The 16,319-nt window shown below is 42.5% G+C and overlaps 1 protein-coding gene across 1 annotated transcript in view; it reads right to left on the bottom strand.

Moving 5' to 3' along the window:
* Positions 1–7,746, bottom strand: part of LOC126479756 (uncharacterized) — a 65,249-nt gene extending 57,503 nt beyond the window's left edge. Inside the window, exons 1-3 of the mRNA XM_050103812.1 lie at positions 6,843–7,746; positions 6,624–6,767; positions 6,283–6,358 (exon numbers count right to left, since the gene is read on the bottom strand). Of these exons, the coding sequence (XP_049959769.1) occupies positions 6,283–6,358; positions 6,624–6,767; positions 6,843–7,219 (597 nt within the window). The 5' untranslated portion in view covers positions 7,220–7,746. The remainder of the gene's footprint in view (positions 1–6,282; positions 6,359–6,623; positions 6,768–6,842) is intronic.
* Positions 7,747–16,319: the final 8,573 nt, after the last annotated feature.

Here is a 16,319-nt window from a genome sequence, read left to right as displayed (position 1 = left end):
CGACGATGTCAAACGAAAATAAATAAATAAAAGAAACGATTTCATTGTAAGGGGGTTGGGGTAAGTTTTGATAACAAAATGTATCAAGTAAATATAGTTACTTGAATGTAAAATTTCTGAAGCTTGCAATGGGGCAAAGCGTCTTCTCATATTGATCTACGTTTGTTTCGACAGGATTCAGTAATACAGAATTATGATCATCATTTGTAGCTTTAGGATAGTAAGAAAATCTTTCGTCTAAATAAAACTGCAGAATCCAAAACAATACCAAACATTTTGTGCAAAAATAAGAGATTTATAGTGAGACGCACCCCCAGGCGTTTCTGCCTGCAACAGACCTGGCGTTCGCCGTGCCTAGCTGACGTGATGTCACCAACAAGCGCCGAGGCCTTCCTTTGAGTCGGTGTTGTCTACAACAACCATGACCAGATAACATGCGCTCATATCTTCCTTTAAAACCTCATCTCTCAGTTTCGCTGGCACTACTACCCTTGGCCCTAACTTTGCTTCCCTGCACAGAAGACCGTCATACATATTAAATTGTGGCTGTGTCCAATACAATTTACAATCATTGTCAGCGTCCTGTAATTCTTGCCAGACTGCTAGGTCACAACCTATGACTTCTACTTTTGCCACCTTTCTACTCTGTGCATCCGCATTACTGTGCTTCTTCCCAGGCTTTTGCACCACCTCGTAGTCGAATTTACTAAGCCTCACAGCCCACATAGCGAGTATAGCGGACGGAACCTTCAACCCCAACAACCACTTCAAAGCAGCATGATCTGTCACTACCCGAAATCTTCTCCCATATAAATATCATTTAAAATATGTGATTCCACAGATTACGCTAAGCATCTTCTGCTCTGTTGTTTAGTAATTCCTCTCTGCTGCATTCAACTGCCTAGACACATTTAGACACATACGCTACAGGACGTTCTTTCCCATCAATTTCCTGACTAAGAACACACCCTAATGTTTGATTCGATGCATCGCATGCTGGAATAAATTCCTTTTCAGAATCTGAAAACACAAGAACCGGACTTGATGTTAACACTTCTTTCAGTTTGTCAAACACTTCCTGACACTCTTCTCTCCATTCAGATTTCACACCCTTCTGTAACAATTGCGTCAAAACCCTTCACGATCTTTCGATAGAAATTGCAAATTCCGACTAATGATTGCACTTCCTTAACTGTTTTTGGCTCCCGAAAATCCCTTACTGCCTGCACCAACCTTGCATCTGTTAGCACTCTGTCCTTACTGATGATACGACCTAAATATTTCACTTCTTCTAATGCAAATTAACACTTCTCCAGGATCAATGTCAACTGAGCTGCTCTTAACCTCATAAAGACTTCCCTTAACTGCTGTCTATGTTGCTCCATATTACTTGAAAACACGGTAATGTCAGCCAAATAGACAAACACTGCCGTGGTTTCAAATTCCTTAATACACTGTCTAGCAACCTCTGAAACGTTGCTGGAGGGTTTTTCAAACCGAATGGCATTCTGATGTACTGAAGTAGAGGAAGTCGTTTTAGGAGGATTCTCTGGAGCCACCTAAAACTGATCATAACCACTTGTCAAATCCATCGTAGAAAATTAGTGACACTGTCTCCGATACGTTAGGAATGGGGTATGCGTCTGTTACTGTCTTATTAAGGAGGTATCGGTAGTCACAACAGAACCCGTATTTCTTAGTTCCATCCACAGGCACAACAACGTCTGTTCCCCAGCAACTATTACTATGCTCTATAATACCGTCCACAAGCCGTTGATCAATGAAATTCTCCACAATCTGCTGCAATTACCTCGGTATTCTGTATGGTTTATGGTAAACAGGTGCTTTGTTGCCTGTTGGTATCCTATGTAGAACCAATGGAGTTGCTGGTAACGGCCCTCACGGAAAAAACAAATCCTTAAATTCCCACAACAATTCTTCCATGTGCTCTTTTTCTTCTCCTTTCAAATGCTTAACTTTGTTATGCAATACAGTTCTATCAGCAGTTAGTGCTTGATCGCTACACCTACCTCTTGAACATCAGTCTTCATCATCTGGTACATCCAAATTCGCTACTGAAACTCCTGTTCTCAAATTCGCATCTACAGCGCTAAAATTATCCACTACTCACCCACCGTTTCCCTCTTGTATGCGTACAATACTATGTTTCACAAAACAACCTAATGGATCCAAAAATTCATTATCCTCCAATGGTTCAATAACACATACCGTACCCACAGGTAGATTTGACTCTACACTTACCCAAAGCGACTTCCAGGTGCCACTAGACACACTCTCGTGTGAATTAAGCCTTAATGCTAATGTACCGATTCCACTGGTTTGTTCATTATGTTGAATGCCCCTCGCGATAGCTCTGCATCAACAACAATTTCCCCAAGCTGAAATAACATTCCACCAAGTTCCACAGTTTGTTGTCAAAAGTCAATTTTGACGTGATGTTGATGCAAGAAATCTGGCCACACTGCTGATTTCCACCCCTTCCTCTATTCTTCGGTGACTGGGTACACTGCCTCTGCATGTGTCCCATACAACCACACTTATAACATTTTATTCCTGCTGTAAACAATTCTTGTCTATCACATACCCCCTTTGCCACGTCTGTTTCCTAACACTGGATTGCCAGCCGAATACAAATCTTTCGGTGTCCCTTCACACACTTTCAGCGGTAACCCCCTCAAAAATACATCAAGTGCCCTTTGCTCGGCCTCCTGCAGCAGAACACAATTTGCTTCAATGTTCCAACCCAACTATTAAGTATACCCATTAAAATCTCTTATCCTGTCCACAAATTTCTGTACTGTCTCTCCCTGCCGCTTCGTCATTGTACTTAACCTCTCCCTGAAATACCAAGCGCTATTCTGTCCCGAAATACCAAGCGCTATTCTGTTTCTTGTACCTCTGTAAAAGCCCCTCCTTCAACTGCTTAAGCTGTCCCGCCTTCCTTAAAGCCTCAGAACACCTTATATATGTCTTCGCTTCACCCGTTCTTATATATGTCTTCGCTTCACCCGTTAATCTAATCTTGGCAACATGTAACAAGTGTTCCTCAGAGTAACCATTCATCACAGCTGAAGTTTCCAAGTTTTCCACAAACGAACGCACATCCTCAGATGCCTTGCTGGAAAACGGAATAATCAAACTTGCGGCGATTGGACCAATCCCCTGCTGAGGCAAAGCAAAAACGCCTGATCAGATGTGGTTTCCCGCTCACTCCTAGATGTTAATTCACTTCTCAACTGCATATTGTCCGCTGTCAATTGTGCCACTTTTTCCAACAAAATCCGTATCGCTTCTGGTTCCGACAAACCTCGCGTCCCTGACTCTACCATTGTATTACTTTTGTTCCCAGTTAGTCCCATTTCAACCTATATAATCCCACAGAAACCAAACATTTAACTACAAAAATAAACTGACTTCCTACAGCTCAGTATCTCATCTTATGTTTTAGGCGATGATGTAAAAGGAGGAGATATACAAAACATCATACTCAACCGAATACAAAAGTAATCAAATGCCATGAAAAACATCATCTTAATGCCCCAAACACGCTAACACTTATTCTGACCAAGAGAGAGAGAGAGAGAGAGAGAGAGAGAGAGAGAGAGAGAGAGAGAGAGAGAGAAATTGGTCAACACTCACGACATTTTGCGACTGTAATGCAGGGGGTGGGCTGAATGTTGTACTGTATGGCCAACACTCGCTATTCTGACACCAAATGTAGAGCGTATGTTGGTCGAGGATGGGCTGTCAGGATGAGCCATATGAAAACTTGTCCCAGTTTCCCCAAGTGATTTATTCTTTCCAGTTACAGTGGCCCTGTTCCTCTCGGTCTGCGTCACCGGGTCACGCAATGCTGAGGACCTCACTTCGCTGTCTGTGAAATGGCTTGGCCTGGAATGGCTGTTTTAGAGACCCAAGAAGTGCACTGCTGTGTGTTGGCCTTGTACAGCCACAGAGTTGTGACAACGTCAGGTTGCGCCAACAGCTGACTCAGCGGCCTCCGTCCTCGTTGTCTCAGTGCCGCTCACAGGAAACTGCAAGGCGACCCGCAGCACGCTTCCTCGCCAGTGTGGCTAAGAAAGCGGTGACAACAAACACCCGCAATCCGACATCCGAATCTGCGGCCCTCGCCTCGGGATGCTCCGGCATGTGTTGGGAGCCAACAAGACTGCCCGCAGTAACAAGCCGTGGCCCACCACTGGCTGTCTGCGGACCCCGTGTTGGCCTCAGAGGGTCGAACCTGCAACCTGCTGTGGACTGGAACACTGGTGCCCCATCTGCTGCTGTGCATAGCTGGTGGTGTCAAACGCCCCCCCATCCAGGAGAGCTATCACACTTGAATACCTTGACAGTGAACCGGCACCTATTTATATGTAGCTGCACACCTCTGTTTTGCTAACGCGCCACTCCGAGTTGTGTACTCATAACATCTGGGATGGGCCAGTGGGCCCCTTCTGACCATAACTTGCACCATGCAAATCACTGCGTTTACTCTTTTCAGTGGGTCTACAGCCCTGTGGCCTCCATTCTACTTTGCAGCTACTGGAAGCGTAACTTCCTGCCAACAGGCCCGCATCTGGCTGTAACTTGTACGCTCTGAAATACTGCGCCGAAGCTAACCTTTCCCTATCTTAAATGGCAGTGGCGCTACAGAAGTGTAATATAGAGTACAACAGCAAAGAGGGATTAATAAGTGTGGAAGACCAAGAACGAAGTGCTCAGATTAAAAATGGTGTAAGGCAGGTATGTAGTCTTTCACCCCTTCTGTTCAATCCGTGCATCGAAGAAGCAATGCTGGAAATACAAAAAAAGGTTCACGAGTGGAATTAAAATTCAGGGAGAAAGGATATTAATGATATGATTTGCTGATGACATTGCTATCCTGTGCGAAAGTTAAGACGAACTACATGATCTGCTGAATGGAATGAACAACCTAATGAGTACAGAATACGGACTGGGAGTAAATCAAAGAAAAATGAAAGTAATGAGAAGTTGCAGAAATGAGAACGGAGAGAAACTTAGCATCAGGAGTGATGGTCACGAAGTAGATGAAGGCAGCAAAATAACCGATGATGGACGGAGCAAGGACGGCATCAAAAGCAGACTAGCACTGGCAAAAAGGGCATTCCTGGCCAACAGAAGTCAACTAGCATCAAACATAGGCCTTAATTTGCAGAAGAAATTTCTGAGAATGTATATCTGGCGTACAGCATTGTAAGGTAGTGAAACATGAACTGTGGGAAAACCGGAACAGAATCGAAGCACTTGAGATGTGGTGCTGCAGATGAATGTTGAAAATTACGTGGACTGCTAAGTAAGGAATGAGGAGGTTCTGTGCAGAATCAGAGAGGAAAGGAATATGTGGAAAATACTGACGAGCAGAAGGGACAAGGTGATAGAACATTTATTGAGACATCAGGGAATGACTTCCATGATACTAGAGGGAGCTGTAGAGGGCAAAAACTGTAGAGGAACACAGAGATTGGAACACATCCAGCAAATAATTGAAGACATAGGTTTGCAAGTGCTACTCTGAGATGATGAGGTTGGCACTGGAGATGACTTTAAAAAAATTACATCTTTGAGCATCTTGATACATATAATGCCCAAATTATGAGTAATTTTCCTTTCAAACCTGATAAACTTATAACACAAATGCAAAATTCTAGAATTTGTAAACCACTTCCAAAAAGGTGATAGAAATTGAGATACACAACAACAATCTTTTTTGTCTAAACGCAATGTTTGAAATTAACTGCTCATTCAGTTTTTTCATCAGTTACATTGGATAAATTCTACAGAAAAGATGTTTCAAAGGAAAATATGTAGATTTCAATCCAAGCATGCTAAGTTAGTTGAACAATATGAATACAGGATTCCAGGGAGGGGGGGGGGGGGGGGGGGAAATCAGTGTTTGCAGTTTACACTACTATGACACTAAATTGTGAATCCTTTCTGATCTTGCTGACGAAGCTTTAAAAATTTAGTTTATTTGGAAAAGTGTTGGTAGTATATCCTAAAAATTCCTATGGAGTGTCTCCTGTTCCCAATATGTGATTTTGATGGTCACTTAATCACAGATATGGATAGACATTATTAAATGGTAACAATTAAAGCGTTCTTTATAGCCATTATAAGAATTTATCACCAAAATGGTGCAGGTAAAAAACTGTTAGCCTACAGTTTCTTTCAAATAAAACACAGTTCTCAATATTTAATAAGATGCACCTAGATTTCGACAGTAATTTTATTTAATTTTACCTTTGAGAACACCATCAAGTCATATGTCAGCTGTCCTGATCTACCAGCCAAGTCTATTTTTGTCAGAGCACTGCAACTGAAATTACAGAAAACAGACAGCAATGAAAGCAGTCAACACTGCATATTGTTATCTGCTGCAGAACACCTAACTCAGTAACACACAAAAAAAATCTACTGTTTGTGAGCAAAATGTATTTCACAATTGCTGAGTTATTTGAGTAAATGCAATACAGTTCAAAGCACTTTTCGTTCATTCTCATTGGAAAGGCGGTTTAAAGTACCATTACAATAGGTTCTAATAACTTATTCCATCTTATTGTCATTATTGCAAAAATACGTACTGTGCCACGCCGTTATTCTCTATAAAATTGAGGCAGAACGTATCAATTCCATTAACGAGATGTATTGTGGCGACAAGAGAAATAACGAAGTATATCACGTTGAAGACAAATGCAGGGAATACTATCCGCCAAGGCTGTGGGAGCCTAAAAATTTTAAAACTTGATTAAATACAAACTTAGATAAAAAATAATTTTCATCCTCCAAGTGTTACTGCTTACCCTGATACTGCTTTCCCGCCTTTACCACACATCATAAACAAAGTGGCCCACACCAGTGAAAATATAACTGCTGCAACAGGTACATACTGACAGAATTCGCAAGTAGAATCTTTACCCCATAAAGTCTTTTCAGCATCAATTGGTAAATGCAACTTTCTAGACTCATTTTGTGTGTTTCCATTATGCAGAAAAGTAACGTTGCTAAATAGGAAACAGTTGCCTGCAAAACTTTCTGTTATACCACTGACACAATAACTTGTTGCAATTCCAGAGAAGAATATAACTGTATAAAATAAAATCTGGAAAGCTTTCCAAGCGCTCAAAACAAGCTTTGAATCTTTCTCTAAAAGACGAACATAGTTCTCTAGAACTGCCATTTTAATTTCAGAACATCATACTTTCTCTTTTACAACTCCATTTTATTTATTATTATTTTTCTGATTGTTTGTGGTTCTCGTGTCACCTACAGTAAAGCAGGGATTTCAACTTTTGTAAACATAAACAGACAATCTCCTTAAGCCACGCCCTTGACCCAAACATCATTTACAAACCAAAGATGAAAAGGAGCAAATATGGAGCCTGATAATTTAGAAGATACTATACTCGCGTGCCTTTCTGGCATGACAGTTGTGAAAGCTACTTTGCACGAGCGGCTTACTTGTCTCAGTCGAGTATTCGTAGCTTGTGCATCTATTGAAGCGCAGCTAGCACCTTATTATTTTCTCCGACTGGCTTCTCATTGGTAGTCGTTTGTGTTTACAAAACGGCGGTATGCGTTCTGAGTGTGCCTACTTTGGTATTCTGTGAGACTGTCCGCCCCCGTGTGTAGTTTCATAACCTATTATGCACAATCCGGAGCTTCCAGTATGAAAACACAGCAGAGCCACAGCTGTTAAACAGACACCCGGCCTCGCAGAATTGACGTCTCAGTGCACATGAAGAACAAAGCTGTTTTACTCTCTGAAAGAAGTAATTGTTCTTTTAACACATGCACACAAGAACGAATCAATGATATCTTCCTATTTAAATATCTATAAATGTAATTTTGGCAGGTGTCCAATATTATGAATCACGAAAACGGATCATTCTGAAAATGCAGATATCAAGTACCGTACCATATATGACAGAACTTGTCGTATGGCCATACATAAATGCAACACTGTGATTAGCACGTATGCATAAGAACAGATCAGTGATACTACTTCTCATTTAAATAAACAACAACTGACAGTCAATAAACAACGAAAATAACGATAAGGTAAAGGGAGATATATTCGAGATAAATTTGTTTTGTTAATTACTTCTGATGTTTATGAAATTAATATTTTATGAATACTTGCCTGTCAGGAATCGGACGTAATACAACGGTTTTAGACTGTATTTCTTATTTAAATAGTGCTACTGAATAAATACTGCCGCATCTTCCAAACGATAAGAAGTATGCAATTTCGTGGCATAGGTAATTTTGCGATAGTAGTAATCTAATTTCGTGATAAATTGTAATTACGATAATTTCACAACAAATTTATCGCATGACTTCTTTTTTTACACACTAACAATACAAATGATCATGAAAGTGAAAATCGTCTTCATTATTGTTATAACACACTGCTAGGCATTGTTGCTTACGATGTCTGAATCCTCGAACAGTTGTCGCATGACGCACATATAAACGTCCCCCTCTGCGCCGGAATGCTAGCCAAGCACATGGTATGGTGTTAAAGCAAAACGAGCAATGGATCCATTTAGCTCAATTTTTTTGCTTTCATGACTTGAGCAAGATTTATGGCATGTACCACAAACCCAATCATCTTCTGGATTGTCTTTTTTGCGAGATGTTTTTGTGATCTCTGATTTCGATGTAGATACTTTTAGTTGCAGTTTTTTATTGAGACACTTCGCTCCCTAATCGTTTTTTACTCTTTTCTGATTCACAGTAGGCGTATTGGATTTTATCGCTGCTGTTAGCAGAGTCAACAGATCTTTTTCCTTGTCTTGTGCCACAGGCCTATTTTGTGTCGGTTGAACAGGCTTATTTGTTAACTGTGAAGGAGCAGCAGCTTCTCCAGAAATAGCATTTCTGTTGAATGGGTAAATTCCAGCTTTTCTGAAGGCGTTTTGGATCTTGTGACTGTAATGCAGGCAGTGGGCTCGAACGAAAAGGTAGCACTGTTGACAGCGGACAATATGCAGTTGAGAAGTGAATTAACATCTAGGAGTGAGCGGGAATCCGCATCTGATCAGTCGTTGTTGCCTAGGGTGCTGCCGCAGGAGACTGATCCAGCTGCTACAAGTTTGATTATTCCGTTTTCTGGCAAAGCTTCTGAGGATGTGTGTCCGTTTATGGAAGACTTGGAAACTTCAGCTGTGATGAATGGTTGGTCTGATGAACACTTGTTACATGTAGCCAAGATTAGATTAACGGGTGAAGTGAAGATATATGCAAGGTGTTCTCAGGCCTTAAGGAAGGCAGGACAGTTTAAGCAGTTGAGGGTGGGGCTTTAACAGAGGTACAAGAAACAGAATGGCACTCGGTGTTTCAGGGAGAGGTTGAGTAGAATGACGAAGAGACAGGGGGAGACGGTAGAGAAATTTGCGAACAGGATAAGAAAAATTAACGAGTATACTTACGAGTTGGGTCAGAGCGATGAAGTGAATGGTGTACTGCTGCAGGAGGCCGAGCAAAGGGCACTTGATGTATATTTGAGGGGGTTACCGGCGCATATGGCGCGGAAAGTGCGTGAAGGGACTCCAAAAGATTTGTATTCGGCCATTCAGCTGGCAATCCAATGTGAGGAAATAGACGTGGCGAAGGCGGTACGTGATAGACAAACAGTGTTTGCAGCAGGTATAACATGTCATGAGTGTGGTCGTACGGGACATGTGCAGAGGCAATGTAACCAGTCATCAAGGAATACAGGAAAAGGTGGAAATCAGCAGCGTGGAGGATGGAGAAGTGGAGTTAGTAGAGGTGGACAATCGTTAAACGGCAGAGGGGGCCCAAGACCCACCTAAGTGACCTCCCATTTAATTTCAGTGCTACAAATACGTGTGCAGAACTGGAATGTTCAGTGGTAGGATCCATAGGAACTTAAAAGTGTCAGTGGCTAATAAGAGTTTAATGGGACGAAGGAAATTAGACCCACCACGTTATAGGTTGAGTGGAGTGGGAGATAAGGAGGTCACACCTTTGGGGTCAGTGACAGTTGACTTTCGCATAGGGAAGTCTGATTTGCTGTATGCATGGAGGTAGTACCATGGGTAAGTGATGGCTACGACATGATCCTAGGAATAGATTTCTTGCATCAACATCATGCCAAAATTGATCTTGGACAACGAACTATGGAACTTGGTGGAATGTTTTTTCAACTATGGGAAACTGTTGTCGATGCAGAGATATCGAGAGGGGCGTTCAACGTAATGAACAAACCAATTGAGCCACGTACATTAGCATTAAGGCTTAATTCATGTTAGTGTGTGTCTAGTGGCACTGGGAAGTCGCTTTGGGTAAGTGTCTAGTCAAGTCTACCTGTGGGTACAGTATGTGTTATTGAACTATTGGAGGGTAATGAAGTTTCGGATCCATTAGGTTGTTTTGTGAAGCATAGTATTATACGCTTACCAGAGCGAAACGACGGGCGACTAGTCCTCATGAACGTGGATAATTTTAGCGCTGTAGACACGAATTTGGGAAAAAGAGTTTTAACAGCGAATTCGGATATACCAGATGACGAAGATTGGTGTTCGAGAGGTGGGCGTAGCGATCAACCACTAACTGCCGACAGAACTGCGTAACAAAGCCGGCCGAAGTGGCCGTGCGGTTCTAGGCACTGCAGTCTGGAACCGCGGGACCGCTACGGTCGCAGGTTCGAATCCTGCATTGGGCATGGATGTGTGTGATGTCCTTAGGTTAGTTAGGTTTAACTAGTTCTAAGTTCTAGGGGACTAATGACCTCAGAAGTTGAGTCCCATAGTGCTCAGAGGCATTTGCGTAACAAAGTTAAGCATTTGAAAGGAGAAGAGAAAGAGCACATGGAAGAATTGTTGCGGGAATTTAAGGATTTGTTTTTTCTGCAAGGGTCGTTACCAGCAACTCCATTAGTTCAACATAGGATACTGACAGGGAACGAAGCACCTGTTTGCAGTAAACCATACAGAATAATGAGGTATTTGCAGCCTATTGTGGAGGATTTTATTGATCAGCAGCTTGCGGACGTTATTATAGAGCATAATAATAGTTGCTGGGGATCGGTCACTGTCGTTGTGCCTAAAAAATCTATGGAGGTTATGTTGTGACTACCGATAACCCAACAATAAGACAGTAACGGACGCATACCCATTCCAAACATATCGGAGACTATGGATCACTTAGGACAGTGCCAGTACTTTTCTACGATGGATTTGACACGTTGTTATCATCAGTTAGAGGTGGCTCCAGAGCATTGTCCAAATACTGCTTTCTTTACTCCTGGAGGCCATTATCAGTACAACAGAATGTCATTCGGTTTGAAAAACGCTCCGGCAACGTTTCAGAAGTTGCTGGACAGTGTGCTGGGGGGTTTGAAAACACGGCAGTGTCTTGTCTATTTGAATGACATTATAGTGTTTTCAAGTAGTATGGAGCAGCATAGACAGCGATTAAGGGAAGTCTTTATTAGGTTAAGAGCAGCTCGGTTGACGCTGAGCCTGGAGAAGTGTCATTTTGCATTGGAAGAAGTGAAATATTTAGTTAATATCATGAGTAAGGACAGAGTGCGAACAGATCCGAGGATGGTACAGGCTGTAAGGGATTTTCTGGAGCTGAAAACAGTTAAAGAAGCGCAATCATTCGTCGGAATTTGCAATTTCTATCGAAAATTCGTGAAGGGTTTTACAAATTTAGAACAGACATTGACGCGATCGTTACAGAAGGGTGTGAAATTTGAGTGGATAGAAGAGTGTCAGAAAGCGTTTGACAAACTGAAAGATGTGTTAACATCAAGTCTGGTTCTTGTGTTTCCAGATTTTGAAAAGGAATTTATTCCAATATGCGATGCATCGAATCAAGCATTAGGGTGTGTTTTTAGTCAGGAAATTGATGGGAAAGAACATCCTGTAGCCTATGCAGTTGAATGCAGCAGAGAGGAATTACTCAACAACAGAGAGAAGCTAACATAATCTATGGAATCACATAGTTTTAATGTTATTTATACGGGAGAAGATTTCGGGTAGTGACAGATCATGCTGTGTTGAAGTAATTGTTGGGTTTGAAGGATCCGTCCACTAGACTAGCTATGTGGGCTGCGAGGTTTAGTGAATTCGACTACGAGGTGGTAATAAGCACGACAATGCAGATGCACTGAGTAGAAAGGTGGCAAAAGTAGAAGTCATAGGTTGTGACCTAGAAGTATGACAAGAATTACAGGACGTTGACAATGATTGTAAATTGTATTGGACACAGCCCCAATTTAATATGTACGACGGTCTTCTGTGCAGGGAAACGAAGTTAGGGCCAAGGGGAGTAGTGCAAGCGAAACTGAGAGATGAGGTTTTAAAGGAAGCACATAAGCACGTGTTATCTGGTCATGGTGGGTGTAGAGTGACGAATAGGAGGGTGGCGGAGGGGTATTTGCGGAGAGATACGAAAGTGGATGTGGATCAGTATATCAAGAATTGTATACCATGTGCAGAGAGAACAGATCTGAGTCAGAAACAGGTACAGCTACAACGATTGCTGGAAGTGACATGTCCATTTTCTTTGTTGGGAACTGATGTCTTAGGACCTTTCAGTTGAACACCATTGGGGAACAGATTCGCTCTGACAATAATAGCCCATTTTTCGAGGTGGAGGTGGTGGCTATGCCAAATCAACAGGCAGCAATGTTCGCGCAAGCGTTTCTAAATAACTGGATTTTGAAGTTTGGTATGTAGGAGACAATAATTACTGACCAAGGGACCAACTTCAGGCGAATTTAATGAAGGAACTGTGTAAGTTATTGAACGTAAAGAAGTTGAGGATGAGCGCATTGCATCCACAGGCGAACGGAAGGACGGAACAGGTACACAGAACAATCGGGAAGATGCTGAGTTTTTATGTGGATTCTCATCACTGTTAGTGAGACGAGTATTTGAAGCATATCTTATGCGCATACAATGCAAAAGTCCATACCAATACCTGTTTGTCTCCATATGAGGCAGTGTACAGGCGAAAAATGCCATCACCGTTTGAGTTAGTGAAGCTACAGAAAGGAAGGACCGGTGAATCTCTATGACAGTTCGCGAGAACAATTTGGGATGTTTGGAAACGGGTGCAAAAGGTGAATACGTAGGCTTTGGAAAGGCATGAAAACGCAGTGAAGCGAAAAGGATGTTTACCACGGTATAGGGTAGGGCAATGGGTAATGCGATCCTGCCCCTATACGCCAAAAGGGAAAACGAAGAAGTTTGTCAGGAGGTTTCAAGGCCCATATCAAGTAGATGAACCCACATCCCCTGTTAATGTTAAGCTTCAGCTGCCAACTAGAACAACGATAGTACACATTTGGCGGATGTGGCCATTTAAGGGTTGTCCGGAAGTGGTTCCAGGCATGTCACAGGAAGGGAAGAGGAAGAAAGAGAGAGTGGAGAGAGGCGTTAAGTGCAGGGAGAACCAGGAAGATAGTGCACAGCATGATGTACCGTATGCTTTGTGATCCAGAAAGTAGTACAGTATTTGTAGTTTTTTGTTTCTTGTTATGTGTCATTGGGTTTAGGTAGATTAATAAGGCATTGCATTTTCATATGTTGTGTGTGTTTTCGAGTATTATGAGCCTGCTGGGGACAGTAGTCTTTTTGAAGGGTTACTGTGATTCCTGTCCTCAGGTCACTGAAAAAGAGAGTGTTGGCGGTAATTCATCCCTTGATCATCGGGGTGGATGCCGTGCAGCACCTGGATGGAGGTAGGAAGATGTGGTGGTGTCAAGTCACCAGTGGGCATTAAGGGTGGTATGGTACGTGTGGGTAATGAAGTAAGGAGGCTTGAGGAAGTGTTTTAAGAGCTTAGACAATGTGCAAAGGGAAAGGGAATGCTGAAGGAAGTAGCTGGGGAGTATAAGAAATTGCATGAGGCTTATGAGCTGCTACAGAAGCAGGTAGGACAGATGGAGGAAGCAGTGCTAGGGGGAAGACGGAAACGAGGGTGGATGAACGCAGGGGGGCGGGGGGGGGGGGATTTTGAAAACAGTCTTTGGAACTGCGGACGAAAGCGATATAAAAGAGCTGAACAACACGGTGGAAGCGGTGTGGCAACTTCCAGAGGAGAGTAGAGCGGCAGAAGCTTGGCACGCAACCCACATAGGGACATTTGGATGGCAAGTCCTGAATAACACATAGTTACTCCACTCATTAGCAGGGCAGGTAGTGGAATACTCTAAGGCGTCCGAAGACGTAATAAATCGTAACCTGGGAACCTTACAGGGGCGTCTGGAAGTCCTAGGTAGCCGGGTGGTGTTAATTAGACTTCTGCATGGGGTAGCTGACAGAGTGTGGGATGTACAGGGAGTGATAACGAATCTGCGAGAAGCACTGCATCACGCATTGCGAGGCCAGATAAGTACCGATTTGTTACCGCCAGACCAATATTCACGTGGGTTGTGCAAGGCGCAGGAGGAACTACAGTCAGGGTTATATTTAATAATGGCAAAACTTATCGTTTTTCTACCATGTTGCAACAGTAAAGGTAACAACCGACCGTGCACGAGTGGTCCAATTGCCAGTTACAGGGAAAAATGAGAGGTTTCAATGTTACACGGTCCACCCGTATCCAATGAAGTGGGGAGCGTTGAGCAAGTTTGTAGAAGTAAAAACTGAGGAGGTATTGCTGATCTCAGCAGTTAACAGCTGGTACGCTGAGATCACAAGGGAGGAATTACGGAGCTGCCATAGAAGGAAGGTAATGGTATGTCCAGCCAGGGTGATAAGCACCAATCTGGAGATGTGCACGATGCAGTTATTTGTAGGCAGGAGGAAAGAAATAGACTGTCCAAGGGACATTGTGGAGCACAAATTGAGCTTGCAGTGGGTCGGGACGCATTGGATCTTCTCCACCTACGAAAATTTGATAGTAGTAGCAAGTTGACAGGAAGTGCAAAATGGCAAAGCAGGGATGGCTAGAGGACAAATGTACAGATGTAGAGGCATATCTCACTAGGGGTAAGATAGATACTGCCTACAGGAAAATTAAAGAGACCTTTGGAGAAAGGAGAACCACTTGAATGAATATCAAGAGCTCAGATGGAAACCCAGTTCTAAGCAAAGAAGGGAAAGCAGAAAGGTGGAAGGAGTATATAGAGGGTCTATACAAGGGTGATGTTCTTGAAGACAATGTTATCGAAATGGAAGAGGATGTAGACGAAGATGAAATGGGAGATATGATACTGCGTGAAGAGTTTGACAGAGCACTGAAAGACCTGAGTCGAAACAAGGCCCCTGGAGTAGATAACATTAGAACTACTGACAGCCTTGGGAGAGCCAGTCCTGACAAAACTCTACCATCTGGTGAGCAAGATGTATGAGACAGGCGAAATACCCTCAGACTTCAAGATAAATATAATAATTCCAATCCCAAAGAAAGCAGGTGTTGACAGATGTGAAAATTACAGAACTATCAGTTTACTAAGTCACAGCTGCAAAATACTAACGCGAATTCTTTACAGACGAATGGAAAAACTGATAGAAGTCGACCCCGGGGAAGATCAGTTTGGATTCCGTAGAAATGTTGGAACTCGTGAGGCAATACTGACCCCATGACTTATCTTAGAAGAAAGATTAAAGAAAGGCAAACCTACGTTTCTAGCATTTGTAGACTTAGAGAAAGCTTTTGACAATGTCGATTGGAATACTCTCTTTCAAATTCTGAAGGCGTCAGGGGTAAAGTACAGGGAGTGAAAGGCTATTTACAATTTGTACAGAAACCAGATGGCAGTTATAAGAGTCGAGGGACACAAAAGGGAAGCAGTGGTTGGGAAGGAAGTGAGACAGGGTTGCAGCCTATCTCCGATGTTATTCAATCTGTATATTGAGCAAGCACTAAAGAAAACAAAAGAAAAGTTAGGAGTAGGTATTAAAATCCATGGAGAAGAATAAACAAGTTTGAGGTTCGCCGACGACATTGTAATTCTGTCAGAGACAGCAAAGGACTTGAAAGAGCAGTTGAACGGAATGGACAGTGTCTTGAAAGGAGGATATAAGATGAACATCAACAAAAGCAAAACGAGGTAATGGAATGTAGTCAAATTAAGTCGGGTGATGCTGAGGGAATTAGATTAGGAAATGAGACACTTAAAGTAGTAAAGGAGCAAAATAACTGATGATGGTCGAAGTAGAGAAGATATAAAATGTAGACTGGCAATGGCAAGGAAAGCGTTTCTGAAGAAGAAAAATTTGTTAACATCGTGTGCAGATTTAAATGGCAGAAAGTCGTTTCTGAAAGTATTTTTATGGAGTGTAGCCATGTATGGA

Source organism: Schistocerca serialis, chromosome 1, assembly GCF_023864345.2.
Source record: "Schistocerca serialis cubense isolate TAMUIC-IGC-003099 chromosome 1, iqSchSeri2.2, whole genome shotgun sequence".
Classification (NCBI taxonomy): Eukaryota; Metazoa; Arthropoda; class Insecta; order Orthoptera; family Acrididae; genus Schistocerca; species Schistocerca serialis.
The sequence above is the reverse complement of the archived record's forward strand: the minus strand, read 5'-3'. Positions and strand labels throughout refer to the sequence as shown.